Raw genomic sequence first — 19,933 nt, 5'->3', positions numbered from 1 at the left:
AGTCCCATTGGACTACCTATCAAATTCCGCAAGGCTTCCTGAAATATAACCACAGGTACCTGGTCTGTGCCAGCAATTGTTTTCAGTCTATGGACAGAAAACAGCGAGTTGTGGTAAATGGCAGTTATTCATAGAGAAGGTTGGTAGACAGCAGTGTTCACCAACTGTCAGTGCTGGGGCCACTGCATTCTTTATATTTATAAATGACCTGGAAATTGGAATACAAAGTAGAATTTCCAAATTTGCAATTGACACCTCATTTGGGGGTGTGCCATAGAGTGAGGATGATACCAATCGACTGCAAGAGGACATAGAAAGATTGGCAGAATTGACAGACAAGTGGCAGATGGAATTTAAACAGAGAAGAGTGAGGTGATGCATTTGGGCAGAGGAAACAGGGAGAGGCAATATACACGTATTGGCACAATTGTAAAGAATGTGCAGGGACAGAGGGACCTGGGAGTTAATGGGCATAGGTCCCTGAAGGTGGCAGGACATATTGAGATAGTGGTTAGCAAAGGATATGGGATCTTGGGTTTCATAAATAGAGGTATTGAGTACAAATGTAGAGAAGTTATGCTGAATCATTATAAAGCACTGGTTAGGCCACAACTGGAGAATTGCATCCAGTTCTGGTCACCACACTTTAGGAAGGATGTGAAGCCCTTGAGAGGGTGCAGAGGAGATTTATCAAAAAGGTCTGCGGATTGGGGATCTTAGCTACAAGCAAAGGTTAGAGATGCTGGATTTTTTTCATTAGAGCAAAGGAGGTTGAGGGGTGATTTGATAGAGGCGTACAGGATTATGACAGGTTTGGATCGGCTAGACGGGTAAAGGCTGTTCCCACTGGTTGATGGTACCAGGACTAGGGGACACAGATTTGAGGTTTTGGGCAAGAGATGGGGCGGGGGGGGAGGGGGGGGCGGGTGTTGAGGACCTGGAACTCGCTGCCGACGGAAGTGGTGGAGCGGACACACTCAATATTTTCAAGGGGAGACTGGATAGGCACTTGAGGGAAATAAACTTGCAGGGCTACGGGGATAGAGCGGGGGAATGGGACTGACTGGATTGCTCTGCAGAGAGATGGCACAGACTCGATGGGCCGAATGGCTTCCTTCTGTGCCGTTATGACTCTATGATTATGGCTCTATCATTCCATTGAAACCCAGTTGAGGGCCTGTGTAATTAACAGAATGTCTCAGAGCACGGATCCTGATGTACCTGAAGGAGCGACTATGTATCTCCCAATCACCAGCAACACGGTTTTGGAGAACTCAACGCACCGAAACAAAATCACCGATTTTTGAAATGTGTTCTTTCACACTTCTCACCTGGTGCCTGCAATAGATGCACTTTGTGAAACTCCTCACATCCTCACTCTCAGGCTCCGATCCACTGTTCACTGTTCAATAACAGCAGACACCGTGTGACTGGATCTGAATCAGGAATATCCACTCCTGCTTTGGGGGAAGAAAGCAGCAATGATTTGAAAGAGCGAGGTGATTTAGTTTCTATGTTACCTTACACTGTACAAACACAGCCCGAGAATGGCCTCTCCCTTCCCCCACTCACTCCACGTTCCGGAGCGAGTTGCTGCTCCACGCTGTCTCGTACAAAATGTCCCCGACTGCCGCTGAACATACCCCGACTCAAAGCCCATCTGCGGACACAGTCCCAATGCGATGTGCTGCTGTGAGGAGGCTGCTGTTTGCTCCCTTACTCGGGCCCGTGATATCTCCGCTCCCTGATGTGTTCAGCGATCATCAGCCGAGCACAGAGGAAACGGCCCCCGCTGGCAGAGCTGGGGGAGGGGAGCTCGCATGGGCCCTTCCTGTCGGTTTAAACACTGTGCGGGGAGAGGGGGGAGGAGCAGGCAAGTGTTTATCACGCATGCTCAGATCTGTCTTCCTGACACTGAAATTAAATATAGCAACAACAACAACAACTTGAATATATATAGCGCATTAAACGGAATAAATAATCCCAATGAGCTTCTCATGAGCCTTATCAAAGAAACATTGACATCGAGACTGATAAGGAGATATTAGGAGAGGAGAACGCGACTCTGGACACACGTCAGTTGCTGCCAGTGAGTGTGAGACACTCTCCAATCCTGTCCCTTAAGCGATTTGTCTCCCCAATACTGTATGGAACAATGGAGAGGAACAGGCTCTGTCAATCTCTGACACTGAACTGCTGGTGAGTGGGGAGTTTAATCAGTCTCTACCTGTCTCCACTGTCAGACACTAACACAATACAGAAACACACTCAGAACCAAAAAAGAGCAATATATTAAGAATACACTCAGCTCCATGGAGGAATCCATTTATTCCAATTGTTTCTGGGAAAACTTGAAAACACTACACAAAAAACAACACGACGATTTGGCCATTCAAAATGGGGACACATGGGTAAACCACTTTGAAAAATTATACCAGAAAAACACACTAAGACCAGAGCAACACCAAATATGCAAAAAACTGGAAAAGCTAGAAATGGCCATAAAAGATAACCAAAACCAGCTGGACGCCATAATAACAGAAAAAGAACTTCTTGAAAAACTCAAGGACCTGCGACCAGGAAAAGCCTGCGGGACAGACGGCATACTAAACGAGATGATTAAACACACAGACAACAAAATGAAACTGGCTATCCTAAAACTCTTCAACTTGGTTCTGAGTGTCGGTTATTTCCCTGATATCTGGAACAAAGGACTCATAACGCCCATATACAAAAGTGGGGACAAAATCGACCCAAACAACTATCGAGGCATCTGTGTAAACAGTAACCTGGGGAAGGTATTCTGTAGCATCATAAACAAAAGACTTATAAACTTCCTTGAGGAGCACAATGTCTTGAGTAAAAGCCAAATTGGATTCCTGCCAAACTATAGAACATCCGATCATATCTTCACCCTACAGACCCTAATTGACAAACACGTTCACCATAACAAAAGCAAAATCTACGCATGCTTTGTAGATTTCCAGAAGGCTTTCGACTCCATCTGGCATGACGGTTTATTCCTGAAACTTATCGAAAGTGGGGTAGGAGGGAAAACATATGATGTAATTAAATCAATGTATACAAACAACAAATGTGCAGTTAAAATTGGAGACAATCAAACAAAATACTTCCCACAGGGGCGGGGGGTGATGCAGGGTTCGCCAATCTCACCAACACTCTTTAATATTTACATAAATGGATTGGCAAAACTACTTGAACAATCTACAGCACCCGGCCTCACCCTATATGAATCCAAGGTTAAATTCCTCCTCTATGCAGACGACCTGGTTCTGCTGTCACCTACTAAAGAGGGGCTGCAGCAAAACCTGGACCTGCTGGAGTCGTACTGCCAGACTTGGGCCCTGACAATAAATCCCCAAAAAACCAAAGTCCTTGTGTTCCAGCAAAGATCCAAACATCAGGGACCCAAAATAAATTTCACAGTAGGAACAACCAAAATTGAACAAACCACTAACTACACATACTTGGGCTTAAAAATCAGTTCTACGGGAAACTTCAAACTGCCTGTGAATGAACTGAAAGAGAAAGCAAGAAGGGCTTTCTATGCCATCAAAAAATCAATCCAAATAGAAATCCCAATTAGCATTTGGCTCAAAATTTTCAAATCAGTAATTGAACCAATTGCACTCTATGGCAGTGAAGTATGGGGACCGCTAACTCAACAAGAATTCGCAAAATGGGACAAACACCCAATTGAGATCCTACATGCAGAATTCTGTAAAAGTATCCTCCGGACTCAAAGGAAAACAGTAAACAATGCATGCAGGGCGGAACTAGGCCAATATCCATTAATAATCACTATCCAAAAAAGAGCCACCAAATTTTGGAATCACCTACAAATGAGCAATCCCCAATGCTATCACTACGACGCCCTGAAATGCCAAGAGCTGACCATAAAGAAGAATACCCTCAGTCAACTAGTCCTGGGACTCAGTGAAGTAACTACTAACAATACTAACAATAACCAGCCCCAGGACAGTGACAGGGTAACACAAAGAATTCGACCCAACACAATCGTCGCTAAGCAAAAGGAAAAATATCTGACATATTGGGCAGAAACAACAAAAACCCAAAGCAAACTCAATTGCTACTTGGCCCTAAACAGACAATACAACATAGCTGATTACCTGACCATGGTAAAGGATAACAAACTGAGAAGAACCTTGACAAGGTACAGACTCAGTGAACATAGCCTAGCGATCGAAAAAGGCAGACACAGGCAGACCAGGCTACCAAGAGAAGACAGGATATGCTCTCACTGCAGTCAGGGAGTAGTGGAGACAGAGATGCACTTCCTCACAGCCTGTGGAAAATATCAGGGCATCAGGGAGAATTTCTACCAAAAATTCTCACAAATATGCCCTGATTTCAGAAATCTGAATGACAACCAAAAACTCCCATTCCTACTGGGAGAGGAGAGAAGCTGTATAACACTGGCGGCACACTATGTTACAGCTTGCCATGAACAGAGGGACAACCAGTAAACTAAGAAAATAATATATATAAACAATGCGAATGTATATTTATACACTCAGGGAAATACCTGTTTATACACTGTATGAATAGAACTGCGTTTATGTGCTAAACCATAAATGTATTTTGATGCTTTGGCAACATAAGATGTAACTTATCATGCCAATAAAGCGATTTGAATTGTGAATTGTGAATTGAGTCGCCGACAGATACGAGACAAGATCCCGGGCCTGTGTGACTGTCACGCCCTGTGTCTGTCTCTGTGCCTTGTGTACAGGATCAATCCCCAGTCCCACTATCCCCCAGCCCTGCATGTTATACCTGGAACGATGCTGAACCTCTCAGATTTCGGCCTATTGAAACCGAGTTCAAGGCATATGTGGTGAACAGAACGCCTCACTATTTCTGTGAATAATGCTATCATCTAAAAGCAGGCTAGGATCCACACAGCCAAAGTGTGACACGTTCCTGCCCCTAAATCTAGGTAACAGTGAATGCGTGGGCCGCCTGGCTCAGAGTACGAACATTCAGACTGATACAGTCTCTCTCTCTGTCTCTCTCGCTGGTTGCTGTCTCTGGGTGTTGAGAATGGAATTAATCGGACACCAGCTCCTCAGTTCTGTTCCTCAGTTTCGGAGAGAGAGATGGACAGAGGCTAGATGGTTGGTGGGATCATAAATCAAACATATTCCTGCCTGCGAACAATTTAATACCTTCAATCCAGATATGGCTGAACACAAGCAGAGTTGTGATTGGATCCTGCCCCTGAATCTGGGGAACAGACACTGTGAGGAGCGCCGGCCTCAGAGTGTTTAACACTGACTGAGCTGGGAAACTCCAACTAATCCCCAGAATCGGCAGCACAGGCCGAGCGGAGAGGAAAACCTGTCCTGTGAACTGTAAATCTGGGAACAGATTGTGCTGTGAATGAGCAGAGTGAACACTGTGTCAGCGAAAGTGTGTTAAATGGGCGGGCGGGTTAGACTAATGTCACTGTGTTTGTGTGTCCGCACTCATCGCCGGATTTCAGAGACCCTCTTGTGTAAAATTCAAAGATTTCCCTGTCATAGGATCGCCCTGCCCAGCCCTGAAGTGTGAATTAAACGTGAAGTTTTAGTTGATTTCAAATTTCAGTCAAAAAACAGAGAACATGTCGGCGATCGGGTGAGAGAGCGCGGTCAGTGCAGCAATGAAACGGCTTTCAATCGAAATTGCTGCCTTGAATTCTGATGAAACTTTCTCAACAGCAAACACCCCGGTCTTCGAGACAGAAAGAGGCTAGTCTGGGAATGTGGAGTGCCCGAGTTTAATTGGAATCGGAGAGTTATTAGGGGATAGAAACACAGGGAGGCTGGAGGGGCCGGGAGCTGACAGCAGGATGTCTCCGCCCCGTCCGCTCGCTGCCTTTAAGTTGCTCTGTGCCGCCGCCTCTCGTTTCATTTCCCTCCCAGATCTGACTGTCAGAGAGATTTACTACAGAGTTGCGGACATGACTGAGACTGCAGCCGCCGAAACGGCTCCACCTGCCGCCGTCGCTCATACCCAGTCTCCCAGCAAGAAGAAGAAGGCGGCTCCCCGCTCCAAGCCAGCCGGTCCCACGTTGGGCGAGCAGATCCTCAAGGTTGTGGTGAGTGGCAGCGATCGCAAGGGGATATCGCTGGCCGCGATAAAGAAGGCTCTGGCTGCCAACGGCGTGGATGTGCTGAAGTTAAGTTCCCAGATCAGGTTAAGTATCAAGAGGCAAGTGGGAAACGGCTCCCTGGAGCAGACAAAGGGCACGGGCGCCGCGGGTTCCTTCAGGCTCGTTAAAAAGGAATCGCAGCGCAAAGAGGGAAATAAGGTGAAGAAACCGGCAGCCAAGAAATCTCCAGCCAAGAAACCAGCAGCCAAGAAATCTCCAGCCAAGAAACCAGCAGCCAAGAAAACGATCATCAAGAAGGCATCAAAGTCAAAAAAGACAGCGATAGCGGCGTCTGGGAAAAAGGCTGCGGTGAAGAAGCCCAAGAGCCCCAAGAAGGCCACGGGCGGAAAGTTGAAGGCAGCCAAGAAGGTGGAAAAACCGAAGGCCAAGCCCAAATCAGCAAAGTCTCAGAAAGCAGCGAGCAAAAGAAAGTAAAAAGGACAACTTGTAAACATGTGAAACCAAAGGCTCTTTTCAGAGCCACCCACGTCTTTCCAAAAAGAGCTGATCACGGAATCAAATGATCCATGTCCCGGGGCCGCGCTCAGATTCCCGATTGGAATTTTTTCAAATGAACCCCGGCTCCCTGGTGACTCGCTGACATTCGCTGCACCCACCCCTCCCCCAGTGTCTGCAATAAAACACAGAGAATGGGATGTCCCGGGCCCGCCTCACTCTAACTGGGGGGGGGGGGGGGGGGGTGTTCGGCTCCAGGCTCAGTTCATGGTCATTTTCAGTTCACAGTTTCAGGGTGAGAGTCTGTGAGACGGAGACACTGGCAGAGATACCCCGCGTCACAACTCAAACCGCAACACATGAGATTCTCCAAATCACCTCGAATAAGGTGTTTGTAAACTGCTGAACCCGTCTGTGTGGGGAGAAGGAATAAGGTCTGAGATTGACATGGAAGGAGACGGGTCGACTTGTGATCGAAGGGACTGTATATAGGCGGGAATATTACTGATTGTTAATTGTAACAGGACCTTATTTAAAATATTCTGGTTTCAGGGAACCCTTGAATATGAAGTCCAAGTCTGTAAGGGTTTGTGCGGAGCGCTGTGTTTCGGTTCTACTGTCGATAAACGGTTTGAATATGGCGATTGCAGGAAGCTGGAGGTGGAGCTGGAAGATCAGAGGCCGCTCTCTGCTCTGTCTGTCACTCTTGAAATTGTCTCCTCCCCTCCCGCTCTCTCGGTTTAATCTCTCACTCTGTCTCCTCCCCTCCCCTCCTCTCTTACTCTGCGCTTTCTCAGTCAGGTCGGAGTCGGTTGTATATAAGAGCAGCAAGAAGCAGTTTGTTTTTCATTCAGCAGAAACTTTGACTGAGCAATCAATATGACTGGACGAGGTAAAGGTGGCAAAGGACTTGGCAAAGGCGGAGCCAAGCGCCATCGTAAAGTGCTCCGTGACAACATCCAGGGCATCACCAAACCAGCCATCCGCCGCCTGGCTCGCCGTGGCGGTGTCAAGCGGATCTCGGGTTTGATTTACGAGGAGACCCGCGGGGTGCTGAAGGTTTTCCTGGAGAATGTGATCAGGGATGCGGTCACCTACACTGAGCACGCCAAGCGCAAGACGGTCACTGCCATGGATGTGGTGTACGCTCTCAAACGGCAGGGCCGCACTCTATGGATTCGGCGGCTGAACATCTCGACTCTTTCAACCAAACACAACACAAAGGCTCTTTTCAGAGCCACCCACCAGCTCACAGAGAGAGCAGTGACCTGGGAACGGGAGCAGGGGTAGATTGTTCTCAAAAATAGATTGGGGTCAGAAATATTAACATATGTGGAGTGTTCATTAATCTTTGAATTTCGCTTTCGGTTGCACCAGGTTTATGGAGAGAGTTATTTCCTCAGACGGAACATTCCCACTCGGTGTAAAGCCACATCGCGTCTACACATTTGTTCATTGTGCAGTTATACTGTAATGATTCTAATTTTAATAATTAGCCGGCTGGTCGGGCACAAGCCGTTGAATGGGTTACTGAAAAGAGTCCAACTTGTGAATTATTTGCAGCCAGACGGTGGTGTCCGGCACTGATACTGACAGGGTTTGTGAAATTGTGAAATTTCAGTTCAATCATTCGGGGACCTGAAATTACCGCAGTTTGAGCCGCTCTAACCCGACCTTATTTCTGATTGGGGATCCGCCTCACAATCCCATTTCTTAACCATTCACAGAGCCACAGATTAGAAAGTAAGCACGTCATTGGTTGAAATTGTCGACCAGCCGAATAGTTTGAATTTTTTTGTTTTAGAAAAAGCCCGCCAATTCCAGTGCCGGAAAGAAGCGAATTAATCTAAAGTCTAATTTCAAGGGAACGATTTCAAAATCTCGGTCCTTTTGTTCTGTTATTCTGCGTTCACCGTCAGTAATTCCTGGCGCTGTTCTACGGTCAGGTTTAATTTGTCAGCCTCTTATCTGTAACCGGTGGCAATAAGTCTCCATTCAGCAATCTAAAATGTGCCGAGTATCAGATCGCTCACTGCACAGTTCCCGAATGACAGATTATTGGCCAAGGCCCTTCTCACAGGCTCCACGGGGACAGAGAGAAGCGACTGAATTCTGATCCTCTCCCCTGAAAGCGGCGGCTAACGTCACAATGGGACGGGGGAGGGAAATTCTGAATGGGCTGGAGAGGAGAGGTGAGAGGAATTGAGTGGCAGAGCGGGAGATTGGCGCGGGTCCCTTTCCCCGCTCCTGTCAGCATCAACAGCCCAGAGTGCGAGCAATGGGAAGGGCCCTAAAGCACCAAGCCCAGCAAGTTACATTTAAAACATTAAATGATTCTCGCAATGGTCCTTTCAATACGTGCAGAATAAAATCGATTTGTTTCAAAACGGTTATTTCCTGCACTAAAGCTGGCCGGCTTTTTGAAATGTGCGATTAATACCAGCTCAGCCAATCGGGGCCTGGCTTTCCAGCGTTTCATTGATTGGTTAGAGTTGGGTTTAAAGTAGCTGTGCGCCGGTCTCCAGCCAATCAGTGCTCGGGGCGGTCCCTCACTGAGTATAACAAGTCGGACACAGAACAGGCTCCGCATTAACAGTTCCAGTGTTCCAGACTGTGCTGAGGTCAACTCAGAAAATGGCTAGGACGAAGCATACTGCGCGCAAATCGACCGGAGTGAAAGTTTCTCGCAAACAGCTGGCAACCAAAGCGGCCCGGAAGTGCGCTCCAGCCACGGGCGGAGTGAAGAAGCCCCATCGCTACAGACCCGGTACTGTGGCTCTGAGGGAGATCCGCCGCTACCAGAAATCCACCGAGCTGCTGATCAGCAAACTGCCCTTCCAGCGCTTGGTGCGGGAGATTGCTCAGGACTTCAAGACCGACCTGCGCTTCCAGAGTTCGGCCGTCATGGCCCTGCAGGAGGCCAGCGAGGCTTACCTGGTGGGGCTCTTTGAGGACAACAATCTGTGCGCCATGCACGCCAAGCGAGTCACCATCATGCCCAAAGACATCCAGCTGGCCCGCCGCATCCGCGGGGAGCGCGCCTCAACTCACCCTACCCGGCTCCAAACTTTAGCACCAAATACAACAACGGCTCTTTTAAGAGCCACCAAATCAGCAAAGGAAAGAGCTGCGATCGGCGCAAGGCAAAAAGGTCCCTGCACGCACCGTGCAGGTCTTGTACTGTTACTGTAACTGGGAATTTATAAAGTGCGGTCAGTGAATATCTGAGGGTGCGTTTCTAATTTAGGTTGAAATGTGAGTGAGCTGCCAGGAGATTGAATAAACTCGCTCAGTGTGAGTCGGAAACTATAAGTGGGAGTTCTGATATTAAATTGATCCAACTCCACATACCGGGATAGATCCGAGAGAGAACGAGGTGCCTGAAGTCTGAATCTCACCTTTAAAGTTCCCACCTGTCCCCGCATTAAGAGTTGGTTTTAGTTACTATTTGGAATATTTAAAAATTAACCAGAGTTGTAATTCTGGTTCGATCCTGTCTGCCAATTAAAAGGGGAAATGTTTGTATGGTTCAGGATGTATATACTTCGAACTATCATTCTGGGCTGCTACACTGCAGGAAGTCTCGGGTTAACAAACGGATTGACTCCCAACTGGCTATGTAATTTTTTTTTAAAAAGGTCTCGGCAGAGAACGAGGTGACTGAAATCCGAGTCTCATCCCTAAAACAAGCTTTTAATTCATCCGGTCTGAGAGCAAAGGGAAAGAGCTAGCAGGGACCGTGTTTGTATTTTACTGGAAGAGAAATTCAACAGCGACATTCACGTCGAAACGGACTTAAACTGCTTCTGAGAATTCCAAACTAAATCTGCAGCTGGAACTAAAAAATGTTCTGAAAAACACTTGATCAGGAAATATATTACAAGTAAACTGAGAATAAACACAGCAAATTGCGTCGAAAGGGACTCGCAATTGTGTAGCTCTTTCAGAGAGATTGTGGGTGGCTCTTAAAAGAGCCGTTGTGTTTTGGTTTTGTTCTTTCAGGACAGCGTGGAGTTTTACTTGGAGTTGGTGTATTTGGTCACCGCCTTTGTCCCTTCCGACACGGCATGCTTGGCCAGCTCCCCGGGCAGCAGCAGGCGCACGGCGGTCTGATCTCCCGGGAACTGATGGTGCGCCGCTTGTTGTAATGGGCCAGGCGGGAAGCCTCACCCGTGATGCGCTCGAAAATATCGTTCACAAACGAGTTCATGATGCCCATGGCCTTGGAGAAGATGCCGGTGTCGGGGTGAATTTACTTCATCACTTTGTAGATGGAGTAACTCTCCTTCCTCGACTTTCTGCGCTTCTTGCCGCCCTTCGCTGACTGTTTAGTGACGGTTTTCTTGGCGCCCTTTTTGGCCACTGTTTTCTTTTCATCAACCATTCTCAAACTCGATTTCAGACACAAAATAACGCAATCCTGCTCCGTGCCCGGCTTTAATAGGCTGCCCCCACCGCCCTATGCTAATGAGGGATGGATGAAGGCAAAGGTTGTGATTGGCTGCTGATGTGACGTTATTTGCCATTGTTATGCATTTCTCTGATTGGCTGCTTTATGTATCCAATCAGATTGAATCTCTGTCACAAGCACGCCCCCTGCAGTCAGAAACGGCATTGTAAGCGCAGAGGAATCATCATCTTCCCATTCTCCATTTCCCAGACCATTAAAGAGGCCCCAAGCACTTCTGCTGCACGGGTCTGCAATTTAAATGTCCAACCTGTGCTCTATATTCAAGCCTTGCGGGGTGGTCTGCGGGTTCAGTAATGCCAGTCCCTAGTACTGTGTGTGTGTGTGAATAGTTCTGTATCAGTCTCTGCTTATTTATGTAACTGTTGGAATCATTTTCAATCTCAGTCTCTGTTACATGTGTCAGTGTGGGATTCCATCTGTATCCGTCAGACTCTGGTACCATGTGTCAGTGTTGGGATTCATTCGGAATATTTCATTCTCTGGTAGTGTACGTGTGTCTGATATTAATTCTGTATCTGTCTGTCACTGGGATGTGCGAGTCTGAGATTAATTCTGCATCTTTTAGTCATTGAGACGTGCGAGCCTGTGTTTCATTCTGTATCTGTCAGTCACTGGGACGGTGTGCGAGTCTGAGATTCATTCTGTAACTGTTAGTCTCTGGTACTGTACATTAGTGTCGAATTAGCTCTGAATCAGTCTGTCTCTCGTACTGTATTTCAGCGAAGGTTTCCGCATGAATATGCTACTCACTCAGTTTATGAAAGTAGGATTCGTACTGCATCTATCGGTCTCTGGTACTTGATGTTAGTTTGAGATTCTTTCATTCTCTGCTAGTATCTGTTACTGTATGTGAGTGTGGGAATGAACCTCTCTGCAAATTAATTGTACTGCCTGTGATTGTGTACTCATTCTGTATCTGCCAGGCCCTCTGATGCACTGTGTTACTGTGAGATTCATTCTGCACCAATCAGTATTTAATGTGGGGTTAACTGTGTCTCATTTACTGGTACTATGTACGAGTGTGTATTAATCCTGGGTCTGTCACCGTCTGATACGCTGTGTCAGTGTGAGATTAATTCTCTTTCTCTGACAATGTCTAATACTGTATGTGAGACTGAGATTTATTCTATATCTGTTAGTTCCTGCTATGGCATGTGGGTTTAGGATTTATTCTGTACCTTTCAGTCTCTGATACTGTATGTGTGAGTTATATTAATGTTGTCTCTGTCACTATTTGGTACTGTTTCAGAGTGTGAGATTCATTCTGTGTATCTGTCATCTCTGATACTGCATGTGAGTGTCAGTTTAATTCTGTCTCTCACTATCTGGTAATGCAAGTGAGTGTGAGATTATTCCTGTGTATCTGACCGTCTCTGACACAGTATGTGAGCGTGAGATTTATCTGTACCTGTCAGTCTCTGATAATCTGTGTCAGTGTGGATTGATTCTGTATTACTCAGTGTCAAATACTCTATGTGACAGTGAGGTACATTCTGTGTCTGTCAGTCTCTGGTATTATGTTTGAGAGTGAGATTCATTCTGTATCAGTCAGTCTTTAATACTCTGTATCAGATTGGGATTCATTTTGTCCCTATCATTTTCTGGTACTGTATATGAGTGTGGGATTCATTATGTGCCTGTCTGTCTCTGATTCTCTGAGTTAGTGTGTGATTCATTTTCTCTTTGTCAGTCTATGATTCTCTATGTGAGAGTTAGATTAATTCAGTATCTGTCAGTCTCTGGTGTTGTATGAAAGTGTGGGATTCATTCTGTATATGTCAGTCCCTGATACTGTGTGTGAGAGTTAAATTAATTCTGTATCTGTCAGTCTCTGGTACTGTGTGGGAGTCATACTGCAGGGCTCAGCACTAGGTCCCTTGCTTTTTGTGGTATATATCAACGATCTTGTCTTGAATATAGGGGGTATGATTAAGAAGTATGCAGTTGATACTAAAATCGGCTGTGTGGTTGATACTGAAGAAAGAAGCTGTAGACTGCAGAAAGACATCAATAAATTGGTCAGGTGGGCAGAACAGTGGCAAATGGAATTCAATCCGGAGAAGTGTGAGGTAATGCATTTAGGGAGGGGTAAAAAGGAAAGGGAATACACGTTAAATGGTAGGACACTGAGCAGTGCAGAGAAACAAAGGGACCTTGGAATGCATGTCTGCAGATCCCTGAAAGTAGCAGGCCAAGTATATAAGGTGGTTAAGAAGGCATAAGAAATGGTTGCCTTTATTAGCCGTGGCATAGAACACAAGAGCAGGGGGGTTATGCTTCAACTGTATAAAACACTAGTTAAGCCTCAGCTAGAGTACTGCGTGCAATTCTGGTCACCACATTACAGGAAAGATGTGATTGCACTAGAGAGGGTACAGAGGAGATTTACAAGGATCTTGCCAGGAGTAGAGAATCTTAGCTATGTGGATAGACTGGATAGGCTTGGTCTGTTTTCCTTGGAACAGAGGACGTTGAGGGGAGTCCTTATTGAGGTGTGTAAAATTATGAGGTGCACAGATAAAGTGGATAGAAAGGACCAATTTCCCTTAGCAGTGGGGTCAAAAACCAGGGGCACAGATGTAAAGTATTTAGGGGAAGGTTTAGACGGGATTTGAGGGGAAATTTCTTCACCCAGAGGGTTATTGTGGTCTGGAACTCATTGCCTGAAAGGGTGGTAGAGGCAGGAATCCTAACCACATTTAAAAAGTACTTGGATGCGCAATTGGGATTGATATACCAATCAATTCATTCCATGAAAAGCGACGAGTTAAGATAGTAACTATAGGTTTTTATTGGCTAAATAACAGAGCCCACCCTCGTGGGTGATCGGTTCCAGCAAGGAAGAATACTAGCCAAGCAATCACCTTTATACCTGGGCAAGCAGGCGGAGCCATGGGCGGAGTCAGCTGAGGTATGCCTAGGTATAACAGCGTGCGAGGCAAGAGGTAACCTTGTGTAGGTGATAACAACAGTGTAACAATAACAGTGGTTTACCACATTCACCCCTTGTTTAAAATTGAGTCTGGCGGGGTGAAGTCTACTACTAGTTCGTGTATGTCAGTCTATCAGGAGGCCTCGTAAGCCTTTCTGACCGGTGCAGCAGCGGCGGCGGTGGTGCAGTATCCGATGTTAATGCTGGTGTCTGCGTGGTCGACGAAGGCCCCTGGGGTTCCGGCATGCCGCCTACAGGAGCTGGATTTGGGGGAGTGGTGGGGGATAACGGTGGTGTCTCAGGTGTGCCCGAGGGTGCGAGGTCTCGCAAGGAGACTGTGTCCTGCCGCCCGTCTGGGTATTCCACATCGGCATACTGGGGGTTGGCGTGCAGGAGGTTCACCCTCTCGACCAAGGGGTCCATTTTATGGGTCCTCACGTGCTTCCGCAGCAGGACGGGCCCCGGAGAAGTCAGCCATGTTGGTAGCGAGGTTCCCGTAGTCGACTTCCTGGGGAAAGCGAACATTTGCTCATGAGGGGCAGTACAAAGCAGTGACCGGATGGAATGGAGCGCTGCCGGGAGGACTTCCTGCCAGCGAGAGGTTGGGAGGCCCTTAGACTTTAGGGCTAAGAGGACGGACTTCCAAACTGTCGCGTTCTCTCTTTCCACCTGGCCGTTCCCCCGGGGGTTGTAGCTGGTGGTCCTGCTCACAGCAATACCTCTCACGAGCAGGAACTGGCGAAGTTCCTCGCTCATGAAGGATGAGCCCCGGTCGCTATGTATGTAGTTCGGGAACCCGAACAAGGCGAAGAGGTCGTTCAGGCATTTGATGACCGTGGTTCTGGTCATGCCTGGGCAGGGGATGGCAAAGGGGAAATGGGAGTACTCGTCAATAATGTTGAGGAAGTACACATTACGGTCAGAGGACGGGAGGGGCCCCTTAAAATCGATGCTCAAGCGCTCGAAGGGGCGGGTGGCCTTGATCAGGCTTGCTCTGTCTGGCCTATAGAAATGCGGTTTGCATTCGGCACAGATTTGGCAGTTCCTGGTCATGGTCCTGACCTCCTCGATGGAGTAGGGCAGGTTGCGGACCTTAATGAAGTGGTAAAGTCTAGTGACCCCGGGGTGGCAGAGGTCGTTGTGGAGGGTCCGCAGTCTATCAGCTTGCGCGTTGGTGCATGTACCTCGTGAGGCCGGTACAAGATATCGTACTCGTAGGTGGAGAGCTCAATTCTCCACCTCAAGATCTTGTCATTCTTGATTTTGCCCCTCAGCTTGTTATTTAACATAAAAGCAACCGAACGCTGGTCGGTGAGGAGGGTAAATCGTTTGCCTGCCAGGTAATGCCTCCAGCGTCGTACCGCTTCCACAATCGCCTGGGCCTCCTTCTCGACAGAAGAGTGTCGGATCTCAGGGCCCTGGAGGGTCCTTGAGAGGAAGGCCACAGGTCTCCCCGTCTGGTTAAGGGTTGCAGCTAGAGCGAAGTCAGATGCATCGCTCTCCACTTGGAAAGGGATGGACTCATCCACTGCGTGCATTGTGGCCTTCGCAATGTCTCCTTTTATGAGGGAGAAGGCTGCGCATGCTTCTGCTGTCAGGGTGAAGGAGGTGGACTTCATGAGGGGTCTGGCTTTGTCCGCATAATTGGGCACCCATTGAGCATAGTAAGCGAAGAGCCCCAGGGTTCTCTTCAGTGCCTTTTCACAGTGGGGAAGGGGAAGCTCCGTGAGGAGGCGCATTCTTTCGGGGTCGGGGCCGATGACTCCGTTCTCTACAACGCAGCCGAGGATGGCAAGGCGTGAGGTGTTAAATATATATTTCTCCTTATTGTAAGTGAGATTCAGCCATTGGGCTGTACAGAGGAATTTCTCCAGATTAACATCGTGGTGCTGCTGGTCGTGGCCGCAGATGGTGACGTTATCTAGATAAGGAAACGTGGCCTGCAGCGTGTTCTGGTCAACCATCCGGTCCATCTCCCTTTGGAAGACCGAAACCCCGTTGGTGACGCCGAAGGGAACCCTAAGGAAGTGGTAGAGGCGGCCATTCGCCTCGAAGGCGGTATACTGGCAGTCCTCAGGGCGGATAGGGAGTTGGTGATAGGCCGACTTAAGGTCGATGGTGGAGAATACCCGGTACTGTGCAATCTGGTTGACCATGTCAGATATGCGGGGAAGGGGGTATGCGTCCAGCTGGGTGTACCGGTTTATGGTTTGGCTGTAGTCGATGACCAGGCGGTTTTTATTGCCGGTCTTAATGACTACGACCTGGGCACGCCAGGGGCTGGTGCTCCCCTCGATGATGCCCTCCTTCAGGAGACGCTGCACCTCAGAGCTAATAAAAGCTCTGTCCCCAGCGCTGTACCGCCTGCTCTTGGTAGCGACGGGTTTACAGTCGCGGGTGAGGTTAGCGAACAAGGAGGGGGGCGGGACTTTGAGAGTGGAGAGGCCGCAGGTGGTATGCGGCGGGCGGTTTAATAACTGCTGGTTGTAGACTGTGAGTGGGGGGCGGGGTCCACCATATGCCAAAGTGACACTTTGGAGGTGGCATTGGAAATCCAGCCCTAGTAGGATGGCAGCGCAGAGCTGGGGCAGGACGAGAAGTTTAAAGTTTTTATATTCCGTGCCCCTAACCGACAGGGTCACCACACAGTATCCGATGGCGCGTTGGCCGGACAGTGAGGGAGTAGCAGTGCACCATGTCTGGGTGAATAAAACTCTCCGTGCTCCCGCTGTCGAACAGGCAGGTCGTGGTGTGGCCGTTTACCTCGATGTCCATCATGGACCTGGACAGATGATGCGGGAGAGCTTGGTCAATCATGACGGAGGCCAGTGTATGGCTGAGTGTGCTGCTGTCGTCGGCAGGTGAGGCGGTGGTCGGGTCTGGAGACAACATGGTGGCCGAGTGCGGCGAACAAAATGGCGGAGGAGATGGCCGCCCCCACGACTCACATGAGGCACTGCTGGCGTCTGTGGCCTTGATCAAAGATGGCCGCCCCCACGACTCACATGAGGCACCGCTGGCGTCTGTGGCCTTGATTAAAGATGGCCGCCCCCACAACTCACATGAGGCACTTGCTGGCGTCTGTGGCTTTCCCTCTGCAGGCGTTCGCGAAGTGGTCTTTTTTGCTGCAGCCAGAGCAGGTCGCATTCCTTGCAGGGCATCATTCCTTTGATGTCTCGCCTGGCCACAGAAATAGCAGCTGGCGGCCCGATCGCGGGGCTCCGCTGCCGCAGCAGGTCCCGGGGGTGGCGGTCCCGATCGATTCTGGGACACCGACGCCGTAGTAGGTCCCAGGGGCGGCGGTGCGAGGGGTATTGCGTCCGGAGTCGGGCCCGAGTCCCACGGTCGCGCAGCACTGTACCCGGAGTACGCCTCAAGGTCCCGATGGGCCACTTCCAGGGAGCGAGCGAGGGCTGTAGCTGCTTTCAAGTCGAGGTCCTTTGATTCAAGCAGTCTTTGGCGTGAGTAGTCAGACCGAAGGCCTTTCATGAAGGCATCACGGATATTTCCTTCAGCATGTTGTACAGCCGATACAGCTTTAAAGTCACAGTCCCTACCGAGTGTTTGTAGCGCCCGTAAAAATTCATCTACAGACTCTCCTGGCTGTTGCGAGCGGGATCTTAGGAGATGTCTGGCATACATTGAATTTACTGGGCTCCGGTACTGCTCTTTTAGCAGGTCGAGGTCCTCCTCATATGTAGTAAGGTCCCGGAGGAGTGCAAATACTTTAGGGCTCACCTGGGCGGTCAGAACTCTTAGTTTGTTGGCTTCCGATGGCACGCCGGAGGCTACCAGGTAGGATGCAAAGCAGCTCAGCCAGTGATCGAAGTCGCCGGCTGAATTCGCTGCCTGTGGATTTAGATCCAGGTACGGCGGTCGGAGGGCTCGCAGCCAAGTCGGCTGCTGGGGCTGGTCAGTCATTTCAAAATTTAGCCAATAAAATTGATATACCTATCAATTCATTCCATGAAAAGCGACGAGTTAAGATAGTAACTATAGGCTTTTATTGGCTAAATAACAGAGCCCACCCTCGTGGGTGATCGGTTCCAGCAAGGAAGAATACTAGCCAAGCAATCACCTTTATACCTGGGCAAGCAGGCGGAGCCATGGGCGGAGTCAGCTGAGGTATGCCTAGGTATAACAGCGTGCGAGGCAAGAGGTAACCTTGTGTAGGTGATAACAACAGTGTAACAATAACAGTGGTTTACCACAGGGATACTCTAACCTGCAGTGCTACGGACCAAGAGCTGGAAAGTGGGATTAGGCTGGATAGCTCTTTGTTGGCCAGCGTGGACACAATGGGCCAAAATGGCCTCCTTCCGTGCTGTAAATTTCTATGATTCTATGTATGTGTCATTCTCTGATACTGTATGTATGAGTGGGATTTATGCTATATATGTTAGTCTCTTGTGGTCTGTCTTGGAATTAGATTAATTCTGTGTCTTTCAGTCTCTAGTACTTTGTGTGAGAGTGAGAATAATTCTGTAGCAATCAGTCTTTAATAATCGGTGTCCGTGAGGGATTCATTGTGTCTCTATCACTTTCTGGTTCTGCATGTGTGTGTGGGATTCATTCTGATTCTGTCATCCTCCGATACTTTGTGTCAATGTTTGAATCAACCTATACCTGTCAGTCCCTGGTACATGAGTGTGGGTTTTACCGTGTGCCTGTCAGTTTCTGCTGTGAGAATTTTAGATTTTACTCTACAAGTCAGTCTCTGATATGTGAGTGTGGGTTATAATCTGTACCCATCGATATCTGGTATGATAGTACTGGTTTTATTCAGTGCCAGTCAGTTTCTGATTCATGAGTGTGGGTTTTCCTTTCTACCTGTCAATTTCCACACCGGAAGAAAGGGTTCACTCTGAATCTGAAAGTTTCTGGTTCGTGAGTGTGAGTTTTTTCTTTATCTGTCAGTCTCTGCTATGTGAGTGTCTTTTTCACTATCTTCTTTTTCTGTTATGCAAAGCTGTGTTTTTTTATTTACCTGTTAACTTCTGGTATGTGAGTGTGGGTTTCTTCTGTATCAGTCAGTCACAGGTAAGTGAGTGTGAGATTATTCTGTCTCTGTCAGTTTCTGGTAGCAGAGTGTGTGTTTTTCTTTGTACCTGTCAGTGTCTGGTTCGTGAGGATCAGATTTACTCTGTACATTTTAGTTTCTTGTATGTGCCAGTGGGTTCTATTATGTACTTTTTAGTTTTTGTTGTATGTGTGGATTTCAATCAGTACCTGTTAGTTTCTGGGATGTGAGTGTGAGTTTTACTCTGTATCTGTTAGTCTCTGGTATGTGAATGTGGGACCTACTTTGTATGTCAGTCTTTGGTGTATGAGTGAGCACTTTATTCTGTATCTGTCTGTCTCTGGAATGTGAGTGTGGGTTTTACTCTGTAAATGTTATACTCTGGGATGTGTGTGGGGGTTTTACTCTGTATATGCCATAATCTGGGATGTATGTGGGGGTTTTACTCTGTATCTGTCATACTCTGGGATGTGTGTGCAGTTTTTACTCTGTATATGTTAGTCTTTGGTGTGTGTGAGCTTTAATCTATACCTGTCACTTTCTGCTTCCGAGTGCCAGGTTTTAATCTTTACCTGTCAGTTTCTGGCATGGAAGCGTGCGTGGTCATTCTGTGCCTGACAGTCTCTGGTGTGTGAGAGTGGCTTTATTATGTATCTGTGAGGTTCGAGGAGCTGTATGGCCTCCTCCTGCTTCTAATTTTTATATCTCTCGGTTGTGCGTGTGGGTTTTTGACTGTAATATTAAGTTTCTGCCACGAGTGTGTGTGTTTTATTCTTTACCTCATTGTCTCTGGGATGTGAGTGTGGGTTTTTCTTTGTACCAGTCAGAGTATGGTATGTAAATATGGGCTTTATTTTGTACCTGTGTTTTCTGGTA

General features: G+C 48.0%; 2 protein-coding genes and 1 pseudogene across 2 annotated transcripts; all 3 read left to right on the top strand.

Moving 5' to 3' along the window:
* The first annotated feature begins 5,986 nt into the window (after positions 1-5,986).
* Positions 5,987-6,638, top strand: LOC147098405 (histone H1-like). The gene has a single exon (XM_085970041.1). The coding sequence runs from the start codon at positions 5,987-5,989 to the stop codon at positions 6,611-6,613; it is 627 nt and encodes a 208-aa protein (XP_085826167.1). The 3' UTR covers positions 6,614-6,638.
* Positions 6,639-7,513: 875 nt separating this feature from the next.
* Positions 7,514-7,823, top strand: LOC147098404 (histone H4-like; annotated as a pseudogene).
* A 1,420-nt stretch (positions 7,824-9,243) lies between these two features.
* LOC147098403 (histone H3-like) lies at positions 9,244-9,826 on the top strand. The gene has a single exon (XM_085969975.1). The coding sequence runs from the start codon at positions 9,269-9,271 to the stop codon at positions 9,824-9,826; it is 558 nt and encodes a 185-aa protein (XP_085826101.1). The 5' UTR covers positions 9,244-9,268.
* The last annotated feature ends 10,107 nt before the right edge of the window (positions 9,827-19,933 follow it).

This window comes from Somniosus microcephalus, chromosome 29, assembly GCF_052327205.1.
Source record: "Somniosus microcephalus isolate GS21.2 chromosome 29, FLI_Smic_1.0, whole genome shotgun sequence".
Classification (NCBI taxonomy): Eukaryota; Metazoa; Chordata; class Chondrichthyes; order Squaliformes; family Somniosidae; genus Somniosus; species Somniosus microcephalus.
The sequence above is the reverse complement of the archived record's forward strand: the minus strand, read 5'-3'. Positions and strand labels throughout refer to the sequence as shown.

What these genes read in the sequence shown, in the direction of transcription:
- LOC147098405 (XM_085970041.1), top strand. Translation starts at nt 5,987, where the DNA reads ATGACTGAGACTGCAGCCGCCGAAACGGCTCCACCTGCCGCCGTCGCT.
- LOC147098403 (XM_085969975.1), top strand. Translation starts at nt 9,269, where the DNA reads ATGGCTAGGACGAAGCATACTGCGCGCAAATCGACCGGAGTGAAAGTT.